At 38.8% G+C, this 25,222-nt stretch overlaps 3 protein-coding genes across 4 annotated transcripts; 2 read left to right on the forward strand and 1 right to left on the reverse strand.

The window, feature by feature from the left end:
* The first annotated feature begins 251 nt into the window (after positions 1–251).
* On the forward strand, positions 252–5,022 carry LOC114528834. Of its 2 annotated transcripts, XM_028550552.1 has the most exons (8): positions 252–501; positions 1,446–1,523; positions 1,641–1,718; positions 1,993–2,070; positions 2,270–2,450; positions 2,529–3,017; positions 3,424–3,672; positions 3,971–5,022. In XM_028550552.1, exons 1-8 carry the CDS (start codon positions 382–384, stop codon positions 4,813–4,815), a joined length of 2,118 nt encoding a protein of 705 aa, XP_028406353.1. In that variant the 5' UTR covers positions 252–381; the 3' UTR covers positions 4,816–5,022. The 2 variants fall into 2 exon arrangements, with proteins under 2 accessions (XP_028406353.1, XP_028406354.1); XM_028550553.1 differs by lacking the exons at positions 1,446–1,523; positions 1,641–1,718.
* LOC114528837 (brefeldin A-inhibited guanine nucleotide-exchange protein 1-like) lies at positions 5,003–20,127 on the reverse strand. Its single transcript, XM_028550556.1, has 37 exons — positions 19,890–20,127; positions 19,126–19,171; positions 18,869–19,007; positions 18,606–18,752; positions 18,245–18,424; positions 17,965–18,157; positions 16,872–17,538; positions 16,320–16,554; positions 16,124–16,223; positions 15,820–15,953; positions 15,611–15,731; positions 15,190–15,394; positions 14,728–14,839; positions 14,290–14,324; positions 14,022–14,192; positions 13,861–13,945; positions 13,582–13,747; positions 13,065–13,216; positions 12,641–12,769; positions 12,090–12,254; positions 11,411–11,558; positions 11,150–11,228; positions 10,810–10,850; positions 10,478–10,647; positions 10,220–10,371; positions 9,938–10,098; positions 9,602–9,762; positions 9,383–9,513; positions 8,720–8,858; positions 8,336–8,471; positions 7,729–7,949; positions 7,474–7,525; positions 7,084–7,382; positions 6,743–6,908; positions 6,174–6,312; positions 5,923–6,040; positions 5,003–5,786 (listed from the first exon to the last, which is right to left on the reverse strand). The coding sequence occupies exons 1-37, from the start codon at positions 20,011–20,013 to the stop codon at positions 5,646–5,648; spliced, it is 5,760 nt and encodes a 1,919-aa protein (XP_028406357.1). The 5' UTR covers positions 20,014–20,127; the 3' UTR covers positions 5,003–5,645.
* A 384-nt stretch (positions 20,128–20,511) lies between these two features.
* LOC114528835 (probable lysosomal cobalamin transporter) lies at positions 20,512–25,190 on the forward strand. The gene is made up of 15 exons (XM_028550554.1): positions 20,512–20,665; positions 20,991–21,167; positions 21,252–21,315; positions 21,462–21,556; positions 21,689–21,756; positions 21,832–21,920; positions 22,078–22,151; positions 22,380–22,436; positions 22,672–22,958; positions 23,376–23,478; positions 23,586–23,690; positions 23,899–24,048; positions 24,237–24,327; positions 24,441–24,544; positions 24,783–25,190. Exons 1-15 carry the CDS (start codon positions 20,606–20,608, stop codon positions 24,894–24,896), a joined length of 1,638 nt encoding a protein of 545 aa, XP_028406355.1. The 5' UTR covers positions 20,512–20,605; the 3' UTR covers positions 24,897–25,190.
* Positions 25,191–25,222: the final 32 nt, after the last annotated feature.

The following is a 25,222-nucleotide window of genomic DNA, read 5'->3' on the forward strand; positions in this document are numbered from 1 at the left end:
AAGATGACTAGAAAACAACATCCGCTCACCTCTAAGACAAGCCGAATTCACCACCTGCTGTTGATTGGGAAAGCGATAGCCGTCTTGGCAGAACCTGTCAATCGAAAACGGTTAATATCAAAACTCGAACAGACGAACACTATATTACCATTACATTATTACCATTCATCATCGAAGATTTTTCAGGAATAACATGTGTTCGATAAACTTTCAATATTACTGTCAATGCTGAACGTTAAATTTGAATATCAACGTAATTATTCCAAAGCGAATTAATTTGAATTTCCAAACTGCACGAGACCAGCCCAGACAAAACAGATTCGTATGTAGATTAATGTTACAACATGTATATACGGTAACAAGCGACGATTTGATGCAAAGATGACTCGTAAATCTCCTGTAAATTTGAAAAGTTTTTTCCTTTTATTGCTTTGTTTTGTTCTGTTTACTGTGATCTACTACAACGCAGGTTTTAGCTACGAAAGTCTTCAATTTTGGAAGGTAAGCATGTGCTGCTATACAGCGTGTATAATTGAATCAAGTGAATCAAGTAGGCATATATATTTGCATCATAACACAACCAGGCCATGATATATATCGCCATATCTTTTTATATTCCTATCGCTTCATTACCTCTGATTTCCTTATCATCTTAATTTTGTTTCCAGACCATTCCAAAATCTCATATACAGTAAACATTACGTTAAGAATAAGATGATATAAAAAGCTAGATTGTAATGTAAACTACAATTAATTTTGCTCAGCAGACAGCACGCAAAGCGTTTATCTTCATAAATCATTATGCAGTCTTTAGCGGCTCAATTTTCCTATAGTTTGCATGATATAAGACTCTTACACGTGTCAAGGACAAGCAAAGGACTTCGACTTCATTTTTTGGTCGTCAATTATGAATAAGAAAGACAGGAAGGGCGCCATCATCTTGCGAATGAAAGTGCATACTAACTGCCGAAATTCATCGCTTTTTTACTTCGTTGCTCCAGTATTAACGTTGTCAAATACTAACAGTGTTCAATTTCAAAATACTTCAATATTATTGAAAGCTTCTTTATTGTACATCCGTATATTAACCGCTGCCATTGACAATAAGATATGTTATTGACCTTCGGCTCAACGAAGTAATGTCACGATTGATAGTCGTGTATTGCATTATCAAGATTCATTATTTATTTACTACCTCGCCGAAAATCTCCTTCTGTAAGAGTTTCATGTAAGAACCTCGCTGCTATTAACGGAAATACTAGGAGAAAATGGTAGTATAATGATACTACCGTCTTGGCAGTAACTTACTACACTACCTTGACATTGAGTTACCTGTCGTAAAGAGGACTACAAGTACAATTAATTCCAGCAATTTATACATTCAAACAACATGAGTTTAAACTGCAAGAGATTAAAATTTGAAATCCTTGGTTTTCTATCTGTAGATATTAATTGTGAGCGCTGAAAGGGAAAGGAAATTTGAAAATCAACAGGATCGTCTATTTCCAAGAACTACCAGAAGAGTAATTAAACATTTAGTCATGCTAACTAAATAAATTTCGACTCACCTTAAAAAAATTTACTGCTTCCGTTTTGTAAACAATTGTTTTCAATTCACTATGGTTATATATTGTCTTTAGCACGAAGCTACCGCATCGCCGCGGTTTAAAATCTGGCGCAATGAACCTCAAAACAAAACTCTTCGCAGCAACAGTTCTGTAAGTCCATAATTTACGCGGCCATAAAAATATAAAATGTGTAAAGTACATTTCAGTACAGATTTCTTTAGTATAATCTTGCCACACAAGAACCTTCGTCACTTCAGCTTAGCCTTGGCTTCTTCTGTGAACTTTTCTTCCATCATTCTCTTCCATCACTTCCCTCTAAATTTAACTTAACTTAATTTCCTGACTTTATTTAATCGTATCGTTTACCTTGAAAATATCACTTTCTCCAACCGAAACTTCTCAAACAGCTGTTCTACCTTTGCAGACATTATCCAGGAGTAAAGAAATGGAACTTGGAGCAAGTCTGTCCGAATGGACTAGTTCGACAATACAGGAGACAAAGGTTCGCTTCAAGTCAGAGTTGCATGAGTTTATAAGAAATATTGTTTTATAGAAAGCCCATTGCCATTGGCTTCGATTTTCTTGTTCCAAGGACGGAGAACAATGACGATGCTTGAGTTATTTTTTCAGTAATTTAACAGCCCTGGTTCAGAGGATAGAGTGATTGAAAGCAGTAATTTTTGGGAATGTTTAATTTTCAGGAACAATGTGCTTCAATCACTAAGGACAAAGTACAACCATTGCCGTCAGAGATTGGTTGTCGCATACCGTTCATGGACGCATTTCATCCACAAATCATGAAGTATGTGTCTTCTTCCGCTAGTCCGAAATGCTCTGGTCAGCGGTATGGCGAGCTGGTGGATGGCGCGTTACATTTCAGAGGTATAAATGATGACGTCGTTTGAATAACTGATCTTATTTTCCACATCAACAAAGTGACAGGTAGCATTTTCATTGCAGATCCCAAAGTAAAATCAGCAACGTACCAAGCAATATCACGTAATGGCGAGACCAGTTATACCTTGTCTGCCAGCAAGCCTGTGGTCTCCGGGCAGAAGATCAACGATCAACTTATCGAGGTAGATTTCACTTTAGATAACAATCAACACGCTAAAGAGTTGCATCTTCACGCAGTCCCAAACGAAAACGTACTAAAACGCGAAGCCAAAACAAACTCTGGAGTTCCACTCAATATTCTGGTAATAGGACTAGACTCAGTCTCCCATGGCTCAGCACAACGTAAGCTTCCACGTGTGTATAAGTTTCTCCGTGATGAGTTGGGAGCGTACTTCTTCAACGGTCACGTGGTCACCGGGGATGGAACGGTCGAACAAATGGCTCCGATGTTGACAGGAAGGAAGTTCATGGAGGAACTTTACGAAGCCAGGCCGGACCGAGCAAAATCTCGAACTGTCGATGACTGGCCTTGGATATATAAACAACTAAAAGGTAGAGGTCCTCGTAGACAGGAGGGGGGGGAAGGGGGTTCTCGTAGATGGGATGGTGAAGAGGAAGGAAAGAGGGGTTCTCGTAGACGGGAGGGGGATGGAAGGGGGTTCTCGTAGACGGGAGGGAGGGGGTTAAAGGGGGTGTTTACGCCAGGCACCAGGTAGGCCAACATCAGAGTGTCTGTGTGAGCTAAGATTTGATATTGAGACGGCCTCACAACCAACGTAGAATCACTGAACGCGATCTTCACCTTGCACAAGTTTACATAAATTTGAAGATAAACAGACTTTATCCAAGTTTTCAGAGCATGTCTCAATGATTAGTAACAGCAGAGTAATGAAGCAAATTATCTGATACTTACATCTGATTGCATGCCTCACTTCATTGTCATTGTCTTACAATATAGAACACGGCTACATAACCGGTTACAATGAGGACGGGACACATCTTGGACCGTTCAACTGGAGACTACGAGGTTTCAGCTCGCCTCCGACAGATTTTTACCCTATTCCATTCTTCAGAAGAACGAAGAAATTGATGAAAGGCGGAGATCAATGTGTTGGCGCCAAGAATGTGAATCAATATCAATACGATTACATCAGAAGTTTTTTTAAAGTGTTTTCGAAAAAGTTGAAGTTTTTGCTTTCTTTCACTGGTGAGTTTTAGGCCTGATGGAAAAAGTTATGTGCATCAGCTAACGGTTTAACTTCAACACCGATAGATTTAGTTGATTCTCACTTCTCAGTTACATAATCCTACCTACCCGAGACTAGTTATTGAAGAAACGCTTTTGATGTATTGAAATTACTCTTTCTCAAACCAAACGAGTGCATGGTGTCGTTGATTTGACTTCACTGACTAGCATCGTATTATTGACTCATTTCAATACCTCAAAATCATACCACAAATATGAGAGCGCAATTAACTCAAAGTTTGTTTTCTGATCATTTCAGCTGGTTATTCTCATCATGAACTGACCCGAGTACAAAAGCTGGAACGCGATCTTCTTGTTTTACTGAAAGATCTCAACGCTTCGAACGTGTTTGACAACACCATGTTTATACTAATGGGGGACCATGGGGTACGATGGGGGAGTGTCAGGGAAACTATCCAAGGAAAACTCGAGGAAAGAATGCCGTTTTTTTCAATCGCATTTCCGAGATGGTTCAAGTCCAAATTTCCGAAGATCGACGAGAATCTACGAACGAATGTCAATCGGCTTACGACGTGGTACGATGTTTACGCGACTTTGCGTCACATGCTTTCGTACCCAGATCTACCTAAGGATATAAAACACGGTCAAAGCCTATTCACTGAGATTCCAATATCTCGCACTTGCAAGGATGCTTTTGTGCCGAATTTCTGGTGCCCGTGTTTACGGTGGTCAGCGGTCGATACCAAACATACACATGCGCAAAAGGCGGCGCTTGTTGCTATAGAATGGATGAATATGTTAACTGGAAATAACAACAGTGATGCATCGCAATGTCAAGTCCTCACTTTAAAGAAAGTAACTAGCGCTTTATTGGAGAGGCCTAATGATCTTGTATTAAGGTTCAAACACGTTGATCTTAGCTACACGCCTAGATACAGACCACAAAATAACCCTCCACAGACCTATTTCTGTCGCTACCAGGTCCAGTTTGTGACTGCGCCTAACAATGCAACGTACGTAGTCCAAGCTAAATTCTATAAGAAAAAATTTACCATCAACACTAAAATTACTAGAATTGATAACGACCCAGGTCCACAATGTACTGCTAATGCAGAGCTTAGGAAATACTGCGCATGTAAATGATAATAGCAGAATATTTAGATAAGAAATTTGGAGAGAACCAACTTTCCTCCTCCTAGAATGCTATTGGCAGATGAGATGAGGTCGACATTTTGACAGTGATAAAGGTAAACTTGAAACGCTCAAAAACGCAAAGACCCAATCTCGCCATAAATAGGTCTATAAAAAAACACTCATTTATGACAAACCAAACGTTTGAGAAATGGTATTTATTTTATCAATTCGATTCTTTCGTGAACGCTATAATTCTACCTGAAGTCTATTTAATAGAAATTGACAATTAAAACAGATTTTATAACACGCTTTAAAAATTCGGTTCAATTCGAGCAAAGGCTCTTCAACAAAACCACATGCTCGTTATCATTTTGTGCGCAAAAATTCAGCACAATCATTCTCTGGGTTATTATAATTAATCACAATTACAGATTAAATAAATTATTAGCTACATTATTGTCATGCTAGAGAATGTATTCATTTTATGAAGCCTAGACGCAGGCCGGGTCTAGACCTCTATTTCATGGGCGTGGGCCGCTCTAAACACATGTCTATTTCATATGCTTCTTCAAAACCTATCGTGTCTAATCTAGACTTGCTGAAACTGGTTCACACGTGTTGGATCAGATAAAAAAGTACCTTAAAACGCAAATAGACCATTTCATGCTTGGATTATTTGAGTTTCGCTTATTGCCCTTCACAGCTAAATATCCCACTCGTATGAACCAGCGAGGTTTTGTCAAGATTAGCGCTGAAGACCTCCAATAGAATATCGTAGATTTGTGGGTAGTATTCATTGATTCAACGGCCGTGAGGGACCATTGTTTTATAAGACTTTGTTAACTCTGCAGGCTGAGAATGCCGAAGGTACCGGCAGTTCTTTGAATAACTTTTCGCAGCATTAATCGGAGTTCATGTTTGCAATCAAACATGACCATTTCAGAAAGATGAAGAAAACAAGATGACATGTGGATTTTGAACTAGGAGAGGAAAAGAGAACCTCTTATCAGAATATACCTCGCTATCTGATCAATTAATCCACAGATACAACGAATCCTGGGGTTATAAACCTTCATATTATTCAATCTACATCTTAAAAAAAATTAAATTTCCTACCCTTTCATCCGGAAGACGAAGTATCTTGGTAAAAATAAGAATTAGCAACGTCGTCCAAGCATCTCTGTGACTGGCTGATTGCAGTTGATTGAAATGCGTCAGAGCTTCTTTACAAATCCTAGAAATATCATTTTAACATCTCTTATATAAAAATTCTATAAACAGCCAAGAATTTGAATAACAAAAGGGAGGATTTAGTATTTAGTGTCACTACAGAAGGAAGCCATTATGATATAACTCATTATTCAAACCTCAACATTCTCTGTTCAACTTCCTCCCAGGATTCCTTCCGACTTTCATCATCGTACATTCTAAAAAGTATTCTGAGCAGACACGCAAGACTCGATGTCTCCTGTTTCAATAAATTAGGCTTTGACTGGCCTTTAAAACCTGCGCAAAATGAATAAAAATTAGTCCTTTTGAAAGAATCATACTAGTTTAAAACAAGCTTGTATGTTTTACACTTCATATTTCTCTTGTTAGTATAATTACGTGTGGATGGAATCGATGCGATTCTCTTAACGATGATCCCAAAGGTGCAACCAGTTAACTCGAATAAGACAGGAACGCTCAATCTCTGACTTTCCCTCATTAATGAGTGAAGCCAAGATGGTGGATCATGAAGGTATGATCCAGGCCTCTGGCGCGGAAATTTCAAAGGAAAAATAAAAATCGCCGCTATTTTACCTACGAAATTTCCGCGTGGAGGACTGGATAGTACCTAGAAGAAAGGCTTCAGTGTACGCCATCTTGGCTTCAAACGTCCGACAGAGTGAGCGTTCCAGTGTTATTAGAGTTCACTGGGTGAAACAGCACTCACCAGCCTTCCACAACGCAGTCCGTACATCGTTTTCACAGTTGAAACTTTTCGCAAATTTATGCGAGTTTTCCAAAACTTCACAAAAGAGGAAAAGTTGCTGCGAACTAAGAAGTGGAAACATTCCATCATGTTCAATCTTGTTGACACGGCGAGGACCAGTAACTCCCTGGATTCAGAGAAAAAAGTAGTTCTTTCATGGAATAACTTTCAAAATACGGTCAGATAGGTCACACACAGGTGTGATGGTAATCCTTATTGTAGTAGAAATCCAGAGCAAATTGCAAACGAGACAATTTGTTTCGGGTATTGTTGAGTTTACAGTTTACTTTGTATTTTCTTACCTTTAGTTCCGCCATATAGTCTTCATCTTCGCGTCTGCTTGTACTTGGGTAAAACACAACATTATCGATCATTTGAATCAACTCTAACTGAACGACACATTTTATGATCAAAGAGTTGAACAGCATTCTTTCTGTTTGGATTACCGGTTTGTCCTCCACAGGTTCAAACCGTAAGCTGGGTGTACTGTGTAGGCTAATGCTGTCTTGTTCGCTGGTTTCTTGAATCGTGTCGTTCAAGTTTATCTCTTCTTCAATACTCTCGTGTGTCGACAGTAGTATTCCGTCCGAGTCATCTTCATCTGGGAGAAAAAAAGCTTAATTTTCAGCGCAAAAAGTGTTGGCATTGAAGTTTGAAATGAATTATTTGAAACCATATCAATCTCGGTCTACCTTCGGGGTACTTCGGAACGATGTCGTCTTCGAAGTCGACCGATGGCATTTTCTTTAAAAAAAAGCAAAGATTACAGATGCGATTCACCGTAGATGTAAAAAGACATGAAATACAAATCATATTTATTGGAAAATAAGCACGGTTAAGAAGCTCTACACAAAATTAATTGCATGCTCTAAGTTTACGTCAATAAATATTTCTTAAATATTATAATATATACGTAATGGTGACGTTGAACAGTCGTATGATCTCACCTTAACAGGGGAGGCAACTGGAGTGGCTTCAGGTGTTGGCAGGTTCAATACTTGTTGGTCAGCTGGCTTCCACGTTAACAATTGATGAGGTATGGTTGATTGAAATATTGTTTTGACACATTGACACGTTTGTTCCCAGACCTCTTCCGAAAATTTGTTTCCATTCGAGACAACAAGATTTTCCAAACAGTTGGTACCAGACCTCGCGAGCTGCTCGTTATCTGCAACGTGATGAAGAACTATGAACGTTATATATACACTGGATAGATAAAACTGGTTATAAACTGTTTTCCTTGGGGATCGAGTAAGGACCATCTCTTATTGATCCAATGATATAAAGTTTATTTAGGAAGTAATAATGACTAACTATAAAAAGATTGTACTTTCTTTCAAGGTTTTTACCACAGGTAGCCCGCTATTGTGTTGCTTCACATGAAGTATCCCCATCTTTAATTCAACTGCTGACCATTGCTGCTGACATTTTACCATCGCAAAAAATGGCGGCGCCTGCGATGATATGTCAGCAGTTGAATTAAGGATGAGGATACTTCATGCGAAGCAACACAATGGCAGGTTACTGTGTTTTTTACATGAAAGACTCACCCACCTTGTTTGACACACCACTCCAGATGACTGTACATATCGTCAAGAAGAATTTCAGCCAAAATATCAAAATATTGTGTGAAAACATCAATGATGGCGTACAGCGCATGATTGCAAGTTGTTGTCATCCATTCCGACTTCTGAAGAATATTGATCAGACAAGACGATAAACCTCACGAAAAAATATGAAATCAACAAGACCAAGTAACAAGCAAAACTATGGCACAAAATTTGATGCTTTGCCCTGTTTAATGAGAATACTTTTCAAGCTGGGTGCGTCAGAACACAACAAGGAATTGAGAGGGTGTGAAATAACATTGAAACAGTGAAAGATGGGCAGAAATTGGGTTGTCAGGTGCAGTCCGTCATTCCTTAAAGTTTTTCCTACCTCTTGCCAATCAATCTGTCGATCAGGGAGTTTCATATTGTCAAATATTCTGAAGACGACTTTAAAAACGTCACGCCACCAATTTTGAAGAAACGTGTTTCCATAAGTCTTCATTATCTCAAACATCACCGTCAGACCTCTGCAAGATTGGATAAAGGAGAAGTCTGACCATGGATTACACGAATTTTGCTTGGATACAAACTATGTTCCACTTTGGGAGGAAACCTAAACTAAACTTTATTCATAATAAAAAAAATGGGCCAAGCTGTAGAATAGACTAGTTAACTTTTAACTGTTGTTAGGGACAGACTCTGAGTGTATTTCTGAGTTTAAAGCTAGGATTTATCTATGTAAAATGTAGTTAAAGTGTCTTATACAATCGGTCCCTGGGGCTGGTTGTATGAAAGCCGGATAGCGCTATCCACCGAATAGTGTTTTTTTCAATCGCTTTAAAATCGCCTGTTGTTTGCCACAACTTTGATTAAATCTCAGTATTCCTAAATCGAGGATCCTCTTTAATAATTGTTGCTTTCAAGCTAAAATTTTATCGCTTTTCGAGCATTTTTAGAACGGTTGAAAAAATCACTATCCGGTGGATAGCGCTATCCGACTTTGATACAACTGGACCCTGATGGAGTGATGGATAAACTGATTTGAACAAACCTTGTTCTAACATCCAGTTTACATCTGTTGATTATGCACGACAGTTCAAAAAGCACTGGGAACCAGCCTTTTACCCAGATGCGATCTTGCTCGGATATATTAGCATCCTCGGCAGCGTGATCTTTGAACATCTAAAGACGAAAAGATTACGTAATGCTACAGTATCGCTCAACCACAGCCTGCAAACAGGCTCCTAATTAAAAGGGCCTGTGAACTCACCGGGGGATTTTCAAAGACAAACTTGGCACAGTTTCGAATGAGTCTGATTGCTTCCATACTTGTGTCAGGAAAACTAGCATTACAAGCGAATTCGGACAAACATTTAACGGCGTCTTGGAACGAGTCGATTGTCGCTGAAAAATATTTCTCAAAAATCGTGGCTAGAATAAAACAGAGGTAGAGTTAGACAAAATATCACAACATTGGGTGAGAGGTAAGCCAAGAGTCAGGTATGGTAATGCCATTATAACCTGGATCTTCGTCTTTTGAGATTGCAAGGACGATCAAAAGAGGTCGAAAGAGCTGGTAGGTTATAATTGTTGTTGTTTCACAAACCTGTAGTTTGAAAGGCCAGTTCAACAATTCCTTCGTCGTGATCTGATGCTGCCAAATGAAAAACGGAGAAGACATTCTTCCAGCCTGATTTGATGTTCACAGCTTGTGAATGAACCATTTGTGTCACACAACGAACCACCATATCACGTATTGTGGCTGAACTGTTGGAGAATATCAAACCAAGCACGTTTAGTTTGTACGAGAATATCAAACCAAGCACGTTTAGTTTCCTGTCACCACTAGCAGCGTAGCTTTGTCGTGCAAACACTCAGACAATCTTACCTATTCTTCTTCATGATGTACTCAAAAGGTCTCAGAAAGTCCTTTTGAAAGCGGAAATTAGGCAACTCTCCTTTTTCTAAGAATTTCATAGACAACTGTCGCAAAGAATCGACGCAGAAGAAGGCCACTTCTTCGTTGGGATTACAACCACACTGCAATAAAAAAAAACTTAAATGATTCTCAGAACCTCATTTCAAAAGGAAGAACTGATAGAGCTATCCAGTATAAACGTACAGTTGTAGTTCAGCAGTATCCCACCTTATTAAAATGATCTCCCAATACGGCCCATATCCTAGACCACTGCAGTCTGATACGACCCATGTTATAATACGCAATCTCAACGATTTTTTGAAGACTGAACATTCGTATCATGGTCGGATTTGAAAGCTCGACTTCGGAAACTTGTCGCAAAGCCGCAACAAAATCAACTAAAAAGAAAATCACGAATACATCTTAGCGCTGCAGGCTTCACAAAGTTGAAGAACGAAGGAAAATATTTCAGTTTTTATTTCTGCCATTTGAAAATACTTCGACGTCTTTAAGGTCTTTCTCGGGCAGTGCTACACATTATACTATATCATTTAGTGTACCTATAGCATCCCCATCCAGCTTGACTGAACCAGTAAAGACTCTGTAAAAATCATCAATAAACTATCAGGAACATATCAGAGTATAGAGTATGGGTACAATGGGTGATGGTTCTAAGATCTGGGGCTGGCTGTATAAAACTCTTTAACTACATTTTACCTATTTTTCAGATTCAGACTCTGATTGGCCAATTCTGTCCTTAACTACAGTTAAAGGTTAACTAGTCTTTTATACAACTGGGCCCAGGTTAAACAGAGATACGCATGAATGGTACAATATGATATCTTGTGGTAATGGCCAGTTGAAAACAAGTCGGAATAGAGAAGATCTCTTGTTCTCTACCTGTCTACAGCCACGACGAATCTCGAACGCTCCGTCTCCCCGATAGCTTCCTGAGCGCTGGCCATTTTCTTCGAATCTGCTGTGGTTTGCGAACGACCTGAACATTTTGAAATAAACCAACAAGAGTTAGTTGACATGAGCTGAGAATCAAGTCACTACCTTGAATCTCAACACGAAGAAAATGAACTCAAAGATTTTCCATCAAACCAGTCAAAACGAGTTACAACTCATTTCTACCGACATCATCTGAGGTCAACCCACCTGCCGTGGTCTCGTGAGATACTCTACGATTCGTCACGTGTGTTGTTCCAGAGTTTGTAACACCGCTGGCTCCCGTATGAAGGTACCGCGTTTTCACTCCAGTGCCAATCAACTGCGCAAGCTCAAGTTGAGAAATACATTTCAATATCTGAAACAAATAAGTTGAGGTTAATGTCAGAGCAAACTCGTTCTTCACAACTAGGACGTGAACAGACCTCGGGTGGAAAAAAACGGAGGTGTAGACAAATCAGTATATGGAGAGATTTATATCTATATCATATCTATTTATATCAAATTTATTAAACAATGTTCAAACGGAGAAAATGCAAACGGAACGCGAGGTCCCATGCAAAGCATTCCTCCGATTCCATATACAAAAACAAATACCACACAGAAGAAACATAAATTATATACGTAGCTACACGCATCGAAGAATAAGCATATGCCATAAGCTCGAAAATCAAGTTGTTGTTGTTGTTTTTTTTGGAAAAGATTTAAATTTATCAGAAAGAGATAGTTGCCTAAGATAATTTAAAAAACAACAAAAATCAGTATGAAAGAGAGATAGGGATCTCTGGTAGGTAGGAATATAGGAGCTGAAATGAATATCTTGCTGAGTTGTCTGTCTTTGAACTAGTTTGGAAACCATAGTGGTTGAATATATATTTAAAATCCTTACCTCGAGCCAAGATTTCCCGACGTAGTTACCATCCGTTTGAGCGATGGTAATTAAGGTCTTGATCGTCTCAATATTCTTCGTTTTCATCTCATGAATGTGAGTTCCACTGGTCGCCGTGAGGAGGGTGAACCTTGATAAAGCCTGCACGAACGCATCTCTTTCCAGCTGAAATAACATAAAAATATCACGAGATTAAAAGCTGGGGCCAGTTGTATCAAGCCCGTGTTTAAGTTCAAAATAGAAAGCAAGTCTATCGTTTTATTCAACAAGCAAACTAGATGTTTTTAACCTTAATACAAAGACACTGTTTACAACTACATATTCAGTGTATAATATACAAGTTGACTCATTCAAGAGAGATGCAAGAGTGTCATTTAAGTTCGACTTATCCACCGTTTAAGCTAAACGGGCTTGATACAACCGACCCCTGTTCTATATCTTTATAGCTAGATACTTTTCTAATTCATTTTGTTCCAGGACAAGTATTATATTTACGACATAACTAAGCCTGGCTAACCCTCGGGGATAATGATATTACAGGCTTCACTCACAGGCATGCTGAAGATGCAAGATATTCTGATAGCACAGCGGATACCATCTAGACACAACGAGGCTACCGCTGGATCATCGTTATCCTGGAGATTAACGCTAAATGCAGCCAAAAATGGACTCCAAGCCACCTTAAGTGAACGAAAAGAGTACGTTATCCAAGGAATATAAACTTAGGAACGTCTGTACTTGGTTGTGGCTCTCATTTGTGCCAGTTTTGAAACAGCGTTGGTACAAATCATTGGTACAAATCACTGGTAAAAATCATTGGTACAAATCATTGGTACAAATCATTAGTACAAATCATTGGTACAAATCACTGGTAGAAATCATTGGTACAAATCATTGGTACAAATCATTGACAATGACTGCACGATTCAGCTCAAAACTTGTACATTTTTACTTGTGCGAGAAATTCTCTCCTACCTTGAACATGGTTTTCACGTGTCCAATTTGTGTTGCGGTAACGAAATCGGTGTGGATATGACTGACGTCTTCCATCTGCGTTTTCGCGTTTTCAGCCATCTGTTCCATCTCCATCGAGTACAACATACGACGATGTTTCTCGCTTTGTAAATCTAGAAAGAATACGATAGCTTTCGTGAAACCAACAAGCTGAAAATTAAAGCCAAGGGCGATGGCTTACCAGCGAAATACTACCTCAAACACCGCAGGTTTTTTAACGTTACGAAAGGAACTAGTATCAATTTCTAAACACGAACTTCTCGAGAGAAAACGAGCTCGAAGCTCTGTCGTTGCAGCTATGAAACAGCTAAAAGGTTTGTGATTATTTCACTGCTGTTACAAGCGGCTATTTTAACACGCGAGAAGTAACAGACCAATCGAGTCATTTACAAATCAAATTATTGGGTTACAGATTACGACGCAGTTGTAGGCAACAGTATAACTTGTAGAGACCTACAGAAAGGAAAGTCAGACTTACAAGTGGCGTCATATCTGCTGTTCACTTTAGGCGTGTGTTTCATTTTGATCTCGTTTTGAGCAATATCATCGTAAATCGTCTCGAGGTATTCAGGTGGAAGATCTTTGTTATCGTTGATACCACGATTCATTTGAATATATTGTTCTTTCGTGATCTTACGTTTCACCTGAAACGAGTTAAACATCGACAAAATTATGCATTTTTTCATAAGATGGCAAGAACAGGCAACGCAGGAGATAGAATTGTTTTTTATGTTAAGGTAGAAAATTCGCTTCATACCTGAGAGCTGTGTAGGTCAGTCGTTAGCATAATGATAGAGTAAGCCAGAACGTAGGCTGCGTCGGCGCTTGCAAAGACATCATCGCTAAAAAGATCATGACAATTATTGTAAGGGAACCACTGCAAACGATCGTTCAAAAAGCAAGCAGAGAAAGGCTTACTTGGGATTCGTCTCACAGAATCGACTCGCAAACTTCTCCATCAACCTGTCAATCTTCTGAGCCTCGCCAGGCAAACGAAAGTTGTGCAGAAACAGACGTAAGGCTTGTACGAGGTTCATCCCCGAGAACTCCAGTTGGTCTATGTACGCATACATCACCTCGCGTTCATATCTAAAAGGAAAAAATATCAAGCATATGATTACTAGTTTGCGCATTAACAGTTGCTATGGATTGCCACAAGATAGTGTTCTAAAAGTTCTATACTTACTGGCCTGGGTCCCCCAACAGCTCACCAATCATTGTCTAGATAAGAACAAAAACGTAAGCAGTCATCATAATACGACTATTTCACACAACAGAAGGAGACCATCTCAGGGCCTGTCTACATGAAGCGTGTTATCTCGGCTAGGCGAGGTAAAAAGCGCATCGTCCATACCAAAGGCTTAACCTGATTAGTCTTTCATTGTATGCAGTTTTCACCTCGCCTAGCCGAGGTAACTCGCTCCATGTAAACAGGCTCTTAATCATACCTAAATGCCAGCGGCATCCTTTTTGCAGGTCACCGCGACACTCAAGTTACATACAACAAACCAAGCCCTGTGTATCCCTGTGCATCCCTGTGTATCCCTGTGTATTCCTGTGTATCCCTGTGTATCCCTGTGCATCCCTGTGTATCCCTGTGTATCTTACCAAACATCTCATTTACCTTGTCTAATTTGTCGTCTGTAAGTAGAAACTGAGCAACTTCTGTCACGGAGTCTCCCAGCAAACCTTCAGCTTGAAGAAACTTCAAACCTTTGGAAGGCGATTTATTAAATCTACGAAAATATGTTACAATAAAAATACGTTAAACGTGCAACTGTTTCATGCAATGACATGCAAGAAATCTCGAAAGGCTAAACAGCTTAACCGGTGGATAAGCCAAAGTTAAAAAGCACTCTCATAAATCTTGTGAATGACTGAACCTGGATGTACTGACCATTGGAAATTAAAATATTTACATCGAAATATTTCAGCTCAGTTGTTCGATAACTACATAATATTGCTTTCCATTTTGAACTTATCCACCGTTTAAGCTGAATGCCTTTCGAACGGTTGGGCCCTGGATCTCTAAGAAGGACGGTTTACTGTTGATCCATGGAAAACAAGAGCACATGCAGTAACTTACAATTGTATTCCTTTTTCTCTGGTCTCCTTCTTTTGTTTCAAGCTTTCAAATTGTTCTGCATTATCAAGAGGCGGTCCATTATTGAGAGAGGATTGACTACCTCCTGGTTTCATTGACTGAAGATTTTCCTCTCCTTCAGCGTTTCCACCATCTTCCTCAAGTAAACTTTCCTTGCGAGGCATGGTCGGTGTGCCATCGTCGAAATCTTCAAAAAAAACCAGCGAAAACAAGTTTAGGAAAACTGCATTTGCATAGGTGATTGGTTTGAATAACTCTGTCAGTTCTAAGCTGTTCATTCTCAGCACAAGCTCATCCAGAGTTCAGCGAAAAAAAAGCTTAGGAAAACTGCATTTGCATAGGTGATTGCTTTGAATAGCTCTGTCAGTTCTAAGCTGTTTATTCATGCTCGTCACAAGCTCACCTAAGTTATCATCAACTTGCGAGTCAGGTTTGAAGTACAGATCCCGGCTCCACTCGACCATACATTTCAAAATTGAAACCAAACACTCGAGACCTTTGATACGAATACTACGCTCTTGCACCTGTGAAACAGACGATGTAAAGGTGTTAAAAACTTCAATTTCCGGGTGTGCTTTCATTGATCATGTCCCAAAAAATAAAGACACTCACTGGAGTGGCACCAAGTTCGATAGCTTGACGACCTTGAGCGACTTTCGAAAGATCGTTGATCAATCTCTCAAATATATTCGATAAAGCGAGTTCACAATCGTAGTTTAGATAAATATCAACCACAGTTTGGGCATCTAAGAAACGGAGAGGTACTGTTAAAGGAATTATATTTCGTCAGATATTGTGCCATTTTTATACTGAGGTGAAACTACATAAATACAGCCATATCTTGATTGATGTAACATAGATACCCTAGTTATTGTCATATGTTGTTCTATTAAAAGCCATCAATAAATTTACTAACCCGAACAAATCCTCGTCAAGGTTTGCATAACCATCCATTTGTGTTGAAATGAACTGGTCGAAGTCTCCAGAATGTTGAGAAAGATATCTTTGAAGAAAACCTGAAATACGAGAAAACGTTTCCAGATTTAGGAACGAATATTCTATCATCCATCCACCTCCTTGCTCAGACTTCACAAAACTTCATAAGGACCTACCTCGATCTGCATTTTGAGATGTGTTTTGAAATAAGACAACAAGGTGAGGAAGATTGCCAAGGATAGTTCAAACACAGCAGGCACGGATGACACGCCATTTTTAGATAAGGCCACGCACAAATATTGTTTAATGGCGTTGATAAACATGGGATGAGTGCGGAACACTGGACCAGCATTTTGAAGACAAGATAACAGAAGTTCAAGAGAAAGAATTTTGGATCTGAGCTCATGAGACCTGTAGAAATGATAAAATAATCCTGTTTAGGTTTCCTCCTGTGGATACAATCACCCAGTGAAGAATCACCACACCTTTAGGACTGAAGTGAATAAAGTTAGTTTAGTTTAGGTTTCCTCCTGTAGTAACACTGGATCAATAAGAAATGATCGTTACTGGAACTCTAGGAAGAACAGTTTAGAACTGATAGAGCTATCCAGTATAAATAAAGTTAGTTTCGCTTAGGTTTCCTCCTGTAGTAACACTGGATCAACAAGAGCTTGCTTTTACAGGGCTTCTAAGCACAAAATTATTGGTTAAACATAGTATAATCTTACTTGGGATCCAGAGGTCCTTCAGCTAAGGGTTTCATAGAGAGCTTACACAATGAACGGAAAACCAAGAAAGCATCTTTCTGGGTGATATGAGAGAACCTTTGCTTTGTCTTTCCATCGGCTGCTCCTTCCCCGGGCATATCAGAATGATTTTCAGATAATGAACTTCTAGCTGTGTCCAGGCCATCTTCATGACCTTCTGAAATATCATCTGGTATCGTAGCAGCTCTCTCAGGCTTGGCTTGTCCATCGTCCGGTATTTGAATGGGCGGAACTTTCACAGACTCTTTGGAAGCATCGTCTTTGGTCTCATCGGGATTCTCTGTAGAAACACTCTCGGGTTTTTCGGCTGGTTTGTCTTCGGAGGTTTCTCCCGAGGTCGAGTTAGCTTCGTGAGGCGGTTCATTTGACGCTGTCTCGTTCTGTTCAACCGAATCACTTGAACTCTCCAGAACATCATAGCTTTTCCCGTCAGGAATGTCGGAAGAGTCGTGGCTCGCAGCTTCGTCGTTTTGGGGTTGTTCTAGAACTGTGTTACCATCTGAGTCGGCCGGAGCTTCACTCTGTTCTCCTTGAAACATCTCAGATTGCGAGTCTCTGGTGTCATCTACGTTCACATTTTCATCGTTGGCTTTGTTCTGCTCGTCTGCTGGACTGTCCACATCACCTTCTGTTGGGAAGAAATCAATTTTAGTAACGGTTCTCAGAGAAAAATCACCACGAGTTATTTTCATGAGATGGTCAAATTTTCGACCATGTGGTAAGGTTGAAAGAAGTTAGAGAATGACTAAAGCAACTCCATAACGCACTTTGTCGTATCACGGTAGATACGGTCCTTCGAAATATCTACTCAAGAGGAATGAACAATGTCTTGCAGACGGATATAGAGGTAGTTGCAAAACTATTGTTAGAACGTGTGCAAGATATAACAAGGATTAGACTATACATCAGTTGTTTTCAACTATGTTTGTGAGGTGCAAGTGCAAAACGACGTTGTTCTATCTTCTTTTTATCAACTGGAAACATTTTGAGGATCTTAACTCGTGTCAGTATTACAGTAAGAACACACAGCACAGGTTATCATAACATACAGCACCTCTTAAATCAACCCCCTCGTCTTCATCCTGAACGACATCACCATTAGGCAGCGTCTGATCAACCTTCACATGATCTTCTTCGTCCATTTCATCCTGTTTTTCTTTTGCTTCAACTTGTTCCACTTCCTCTTCCTTGCCTTTCAAAGCCTCCTTTTCCAAAGCAAGTTCCTCCTGGAGCTTTGCATCAGCAACCTGGACCAAAGAAAATAAATTACCACAGTCCACAGGACTTCATTAGAAACATGTGTTAAACCATTTAGCATGGCCTAAAGAACTTACAGCTTGACTCTCCATTCTTTGAAAGACCAAACTGATCATCTGCGTCAAGGTGGCTTTAGCTGTGGTTTGATTGATCAGATTCCTGCTGGCCAGGTAGATATTATAGACCGTACGGACAGCTTGAAGCAATGTTCCTTCATGAACCTCGCAAGTGCTTGATGTTACCGCAGTGAGAAGAGCCTAGCACACAAATTATAAAAACTGAACGATAGGTTTTATCAGGTTTTTTCCTATTTTAATTGTTCAATGTTTTGAACATTTTGAATGGCAAAAACATCAACTTCACCAGTCTTGAAGTGGGCGTTGAATGATGATTTGGTGAAAAACTTTTACTTGTGCAAGGCAAGGAATTCAAGCGTACCTTTATGATTTGCAGCTGAACACCCTCATCCGTATCAATTCCAGTGAAACAACTGCATATTGTATCAATTATTCGGTCTATCAAACGCTTTTCAGGCTCGACCGAATCTGGTGTGTCACCAATGATATGACCATAGGCAATCAGTTTCTGAGAATGAAATAAACATTTTAAAAAAAATCCTGAAAATTTTACAAACATGGAGAAGATAGGTTGCAACAAGGCATATATATGAGTCAGTGTTTATCAAATTTTATTTTTACTACCTGTATGCAATCCAAGGCTGTTATCACAATTCTTGAACATTTCGATCGACACGCCAACTCAAATGGCAAAAAGTACTGGTCCGCAGTGATGAACGTTTGTTGACCAGGAGGAGGAGGTAGGGTCGCAGAGGAACTGTCCCTGTTGTCCCTGACAAAAAAATTTAGAAATGATCAACACGTTGTAGTGTTCATTACACTTTATATGGCTTTCTAACAGGTAGTTAACATTATCAAGAAACATTTATTTCTGACAATACCCTGAAGACTTTTCATTGCCGTTCCCTTGTGCAACATTAATGTCTTCTAAAAAGAAGAATAATCTTGTTGAAATATAAAAAATGTGGGTGGAGGACATTTAAGAAAGTCTACAATTGCTCTTAATAAAGCTATGGCACATTATCAACTTACTGTAACAAAAATGAGCTAGAATTAATGATATCTCAATGGAACAGGTCATGTGAATTAGGACAAGCTGGGACAAATATCTGATGCTTGAAACATGTAAGAATTAATATGGTTTCTTTTGAACTCATTAGGAAAAGCAGAATGCCAGTTGATAGTATAACATGAGTTCTTGATCATTAGTAAGTATTGTACATTTTGACAGTTGCTAATCTACATTTAACAAGGTGTTATGTAAGGTATAATATTGGTCGGTAACTAAAATATTGACAGCTTGACGGAGCTCACTGCAAAATTCATTGTTTACATTTCATCCTAAATTCCAAAATCAAAGGTCCAGGAAATTATTCCTAGAGTTTCACTAAATACTTGCTGTTAAAGTTTAAACATAATGATCAACTTTTTTAGCGCTATTTCTGCGCTGTTTGTTAAAGTTTATACAACAAATTAAATCTCCCAATGGAAAGCGAATTCCTTGTATGATCTTCAATTTTCAGCAATTTATATAAAACGCACAGCGAGAGTTTTATAAACTGAGACAAATTCTATAAACACAGTTTAAATAAACACATTGCATGAACTGCAAACAGTTGATATTAATTGTAATTTGCCATATTACCCAAAGCAGTTTCGCAAGCTTTCTTCAATTGTGAATGGTGAGATTTCTTTGTCTCTTTATCGTGAAGGATTTTCTCCAAAGCGCGTGAAAGAAAGACATTTTTAGTCTTTGTGTTCCTGTGCATAGCGTGAGCCGACTTAAAAACACACCATACGACGCGAATGGACAAATTTCTCAAATATAAAAGTACGTTCGTGCATTTAATAATTTCTACAAATTTTCCGCCATGTTGTTTCTGTGTTCCTGTAGCAAAAAATAGTCACGTGATCCTCCTTAAAATTCCACAACCCGCAATAACGCAGTCACTTAGGCGCAAAAAAAAGACAAAAAAAACTCGTTGAAAGACAAAACCTTCAGTATTTCATAAAGAATACTACTCATTTTAGTATTTTAAACACTTTTCGATCTAATGAAATCCTTCAAAGTATGCGTAACTTAGCCAGAAATACCTCAAAGCTCAATGGCGAGATACAGATACTACAGTTTCATTAGAGCTCAGTGGTAAACACTACAGTTTTTCATTAAAGCTCAGTTGCGAAATACCACAGTTTCATTAGAGCTCAGTGGCGAAATACTACAGGTTTTCATTAGAGCTCAGTGGTTTTGACTTTGTACTATAGTTTTCACTTTGAAAAGAAAATAAAGAAAACATAAACAAAACAGCATTCTCTATTTTTGTTTATTCTTGTAGTAAAACATCTCTTCCGCCGCTAATCATGGGTATACCTCATCTAGTTCTGATCCATGGCTGGATTCCTTTCGTTGTTGTCATTTTCGTAAGTCGTTGTGATGCAATTTAGCTATATTTATCATGACATGCAAGTGCGCAATTTTACCCAATGTTTTTGCACGAATCAATGAACTTATTGAAGATATACACTCAATAATATGAACTGTTTTATATGCTAGTTTATTATAATGATACCGTAAAATTGTAGAATCGTAGTAAAACTAGCCATCTCAAATACAATTGTCGTTTCTGCAAGCTAGATCTTGCGGTCATAATTACCTTTATATTTCGTGTTTGAGTCTCGTGACAGAGAAATCATTTAGCAAACGCAACTGGAAACAACCGTTGTCAAATGTTTGAATACAATTTAGGTAATCTTTGTGTTTTCATGGATCTATGTACGTTACTATCAAGATCATTTGGAGTCAGAGCTCTCAACCACCATCACATCAATCATTGCGTTAACCATTACACTGGTGACATCAGCTTTGGTACCTTTGGACATTTTCCTGGTCTCCTACATGAAAAATACCGACGGAACATTCAAGGTGAAAGCATGCTATAACCCAATCTTCTCTAAGGTCATGTAATGATGTTTCCTGATTTGTGTTTGCTTGTTATATTAATTATAGAGCTGGGCAGCTAATTTAAGTGAGAGGAGTTTATTTGAAGATAACATTAGTTATACATACTACGGTTAGTGATATTTCGCTGTCATTCAACCCTTCGTATACACAGAGAGTACCATCAGGTGATGGTTTAACTGATGCCCTTTCTTGCACATAATTGACAATTAGATCACCTGTTTGTGTTGAAAGAACTTTGCTTGTATTTATTTCTAGGTCTTTATTCGGTTGTGATATTGTTCCTCTTCTTAATCCTGCCATTCATGTATTTCTACTTCGAAGAACAAGATGATGATGTCACATGCAAAATGGTAAGAATGTCAAAGTGTGAGACACTTGTTATGAGTGCGACTGCAGTCATTAGAAACTCGTTATGTGCATTGCCATCTTCGTTATGTATTGTTTCTTTCTCATTGTGCAATATCATTGGTTTATATTTCTAGAGGATGTGCGGAGCAATGAAGTACACCTTGGTTTTTATTCTGGCCGCATCAATAATTCTTCTCATTGGGTAAAAAGGCAGAAATATATTGGGAAGACGAAGGCCAGGATTAACAATTACACTGATGAAAGTTTAATTTTGCAGGAGTTTTGTTCCTCTAAAACATCCGCCCAAGAACGTCACCGAATGGGATGATAAACTGAACTACCTCAAGAACGAAATAAAAACGTCTCGTATGTAAACATTTCTATTAAACATGAATTATCTAATGGATAAATATGAAAATTTCTTAGTAAATGCAATATTTTTCCCAGCAATTGATTTACTGGGAAAGCTATACAGGTACACCCTCCAGACAAAAACATTGAAATCATACCTATTTTAATTCAGATGGAGAAACAGCATTGACGTTTACCATTGGACTTCTCACATTTGTTGGTCTGCTTTCCATCATCTCGTACACAGTAAGAATGAACCCATGAGTGTGTAGCTCAGGCCATTTCCCAAGGCATTTTAGCCACTGGGGTAGAGTGGGGCCTTTTTTAAGTCGAGACAGATGAACCCATTTCTACATTTTTTCAAGCAGAAATTTGGTTCCTTTTCAATTGCAACACAACACTATCGTAACATAACTGGTATGTCACAGAGGCATTGCAGTTTATTGTATTTTTTCTTGATATCCCGTTGTCTAGGCATATGGCATGTCTGTTCTTCCTCTTGAGCTCATAAAAGGCTACAGAAGCATTAAGGTATGCAATAAATAAATGATAGTTTAAAACGCACCATCAGACTAGAATAACGTCATCTTTACCAAACATCAACGGTCAGTCTTAAAGCAAATCATCTCGGATATTCCAAAAACCATCTCTCAAGATGAGCTATCCATGTTAACTCGCTAATTCTTTCCCTATATTCGTATATATCTCTGTTGTTTTTGCTGGATTTCCAGTTCCGTTTGAACCATATAGTTTATTTTTTCGCCAGGATGAGAGATATTCCTTGAACGCAAGACGTGAGAACCTCCAATCACAGATTAACTTGTTGACGGACAAATACGTCGGTAAACGTCGGATGTCGTCGCGCGATCGCTCAAAATTGACGAAGCTCGAAGACGAAGAGCGTTTGATTGGTCGGAGACAAGGCAAACTGGCTGACGCTGATGCCAAATATTGCAAAAACTGTTTTGTTTTATTTCGACCGTTTCAAATCGTTTTGGGAATCTTTCTTTTCCTTTTGGCTTTGTTGATAGTCGTATCGCTTATAATCACCGGGTAGGTTCTTTACTGGACCTCTAGGAAGAATAGTTTAGAACTGGTAGAGCTATCCAGTATAAATAAAGTTAGTTTAGTTTAGGTTTCCTCCTGTAGTGACACTGAATCAATATAAGAGATGATCCTTACTGGACCTCTAGGAAGAACAGTTTAGAACTGATAGAGTTATCCAGTATAAATAAAGTTAGTTTAGTTTAGGTTTCCTCCTGTAGTGACACTGGATCAATATAAGAGATGATCCTTACTGGACCTCTAGGAAGAACAGTTTAGAACTGATAGAGCTATCCAGTATAAATAAAGTTAGTTTAGTTCAGGTTTCCTCCTGTAGTAACACTGGATCAATAAGAGATGATCCTAACTGGACCCAAAATTGATGAAAGCAGTAGAACGTGAAATAACATGCAATCTTCTTTCTAGGATCGACAAAGCACTGCATTCTCTTGGCTATAAATATGGCTATTCGCTTCCTGATCCGAAATTCGTCAACCCAGTCAACAAAGTCATGCTGTACGCACAACTGGTAATCACTTTTCTTCTAATGCGCGGTATTCTCGTTTAGAAAACTTAACGCACCGAAAACGAAACTAAATCCTATCCAAATCCCGAGTAATTTTGTTGCCTTTCCAGGTATTTCCCGTGGACTATTGTCTGTTTTTCGGAATCGTTTTTTACTTTGTGTTCTGCACGATGGTCGGAATGAGAAAGACTGGAATTCGCTTTTTCTGCCTCAAAGTATCCTTTACAATCATTAAAAATCACTTGGGGAAACTTTCTTTTCACTGTCCAAAAGCGTTTTATGTGTTTGAGTCAGATTAAACCACTCGAGTTGACATGGACTCTGAAGCCATTGTAGAGTATGTCATGGAGAGCAACGGAGCTAGGCCCTGGGGACGAGGATGGTCGCGTATTTTCTGTTCAGTTTCTTTAACTTGAATCCAAGCTTTATAAAATACGTCCACGTAAAACTTTGCCCCAGGCTCTGCTCTTCTTCGTGTTTATTCTGATGTACGTGGTGTTAGCAATCAACGTGATACTCATGTCGTTGGCACCTCAGTATTTGATGTATGGTAATCAAAAATACCAGATCAAGGTATAGGAATATCACCTTTAATAGTCCACGACGTTACAAGTGTTTCTCTAGCTTAACCCCACCTAAGGTTTTCACAACGTTCAGAAATCCACTTCCATCAATAAGAGATATTCATATTCTGGATCACTAAGAGATATGCATTGAATTCTCAGTGCGAGAAATACATAACAAAGTTTTCTTTGTTAAAGGTGTTTCCCAACACAACCAGAACAGGAAATACCACGACACATGGAAATTTTACAACGAAAACGTACGATTGTTCCACCAAAGTGTCAAACGGTGAGTCTTGCGTGTCGAAGGGTGAGTCTTGCGTGTGCAAGAGCCATATTTCGTGCTCTTAAATTGCGTCCGAGCGTGTTCTAATCATCCTTTTATGAAATTTCTTTCACCAGAGCACTGCACAATGAGTCGTATCTCAGTTCTTCTCTCAAGATTCTTTTATAAAGTTTGGTTCTTTGGTGTTTGTGATTTCTGGGGAACGTGGGTGTTTCTTCTGGTGAGTTTACCACCGCATGAACTTTTCTTCAGTTTCTCAGCTTGGCTGGATGCCCAGTCGGGTAATATCGGATCACAGAGCCACAGGCTTGATTTTCGAATTCTCGCATGAAATTTGCAACGGTATTTTAACAGTACCTCTCCCATAAGAATGGACGAACATTTAGGTATTTAAATTTTGAAGACATATTCAGTTGATGAATCCAACTGTTCAACCATAATTCCTTGTCTACATGCAGGCATTTGCAGTTGGTTTGCTCGTATCCTGTTGCAAAGGACGACGATCTTACATCGGAGATATGGACTCAAGTGATGACGAGTCCAGTAACGAATATAGATCCATTGGTACCTGATGTACACAAGAATCCCTAGGAGTCTACTGTAATTTATCAACGGATACCAAGAATTATCCTATAGTCGTCGTTGTCGTCCCTTCCCAAACGCTGAATCATATTTAATTATGGCAAATTAATTAAATAGGACTTTTAAAAAGCATCCAAATCAAAGTCATACTAGTTTAAATCACCCGTTAAACGGACGTTTCTTTTGCTATTTTTGACTGAAAAATCAAATGTCTTTGGCAACATTTTGTTTGTAAATAATTATGTACACATTGTTTTGACTGAGAAATAAACTTGAAAACCGTGGTTCTATTCATTGAAAATCTCGTTAGAAAACT

Source organism: Dendronephthya gigantea, unplaced genomic scaffold, assembly GCF_004324835.1.
Source record: "Dendronephthya gigantea isolate DGI-Jeju-01 unplaced genomic scaffold, DenGig_1.0 000051F, whole genome shotgun sequence".
NCBI classification, from domain to species: domain Eukaryota; kingdom Metazoa; phylum Cnidaria; class Anthozoa; order Malacalcyonacea; family Nephtheidae; genus Dendronephthya; species Dendronephthya gigantea.

Excerpts from the sequence above, each read along its gene's own strand:
- LOC114528834 (XM_028550552.1), top strand. The coding sequence starts at position 382 with ATGACTCGTAAATCTCCTGTAAATTTGAAAAGTTTTTTCCTTTTATTG. Across the intron at positions 502-1,445 it reads AAAGTCTTCAATTTTGGAAG|ATATTAATTGTGAGCGCTGA; the intron begins GTAAGCATGTGC and ends TTCTATCTGTAG. Across the intron at positions 1,719-1,992 it reads CTCTTCGCAGCAACAGTTCT|ACATTATCCAGGAGTAAAGA; the intron begins GTAAGTCCATAA and ends CTACCTTTGCAG.
- LOC114528837 (XM_028550556.1), bottom strand. The coding sequence starts at position 20,013 with ATGCACAGGAACACAAAGACTAAAAATGTCTTTCTTTCACGCGCTTTG. Across the intron at positions 12,770-13,064 it reads ACGTGAAAACCATGTTCAAG|GTGGCTTGGAGTCCATTTTT; the intron begins GTAGGAGAGAAT and ends CGTTCACTTAAG. Across the intron at positions 6,909-7,083 it reads ACTATATGGCGGAACTAAAG|GGAGTTACTGGTCCTCGCCG; the intron begins GTAAGAAAATAC and ends CTCTGAATCCAG.
- LOC114528835 (XM_028550554.1), top strand. The coding sequence starts at position 20,606 with ATGGGTATACCTCATCTAGTTCTGATCCATGGCTGGATTCCTTTCGTT. Across the intron at positions 21,757-21,831 it reads TCAATAATTCTTCTCATTGG|GAGTTTTGTTCCTCTAAAAC; the intron begins GTAAAAAGGCAG and ends TTAATTTTGCAG. Across the intron at positions 22,959-23,375 it reads GTATCGCTTATAATCACCGG|GATCGACAAAGCACTGCATT; the intron begins GTAGGTTCTTTA and ends TCTTCTTTCTAG.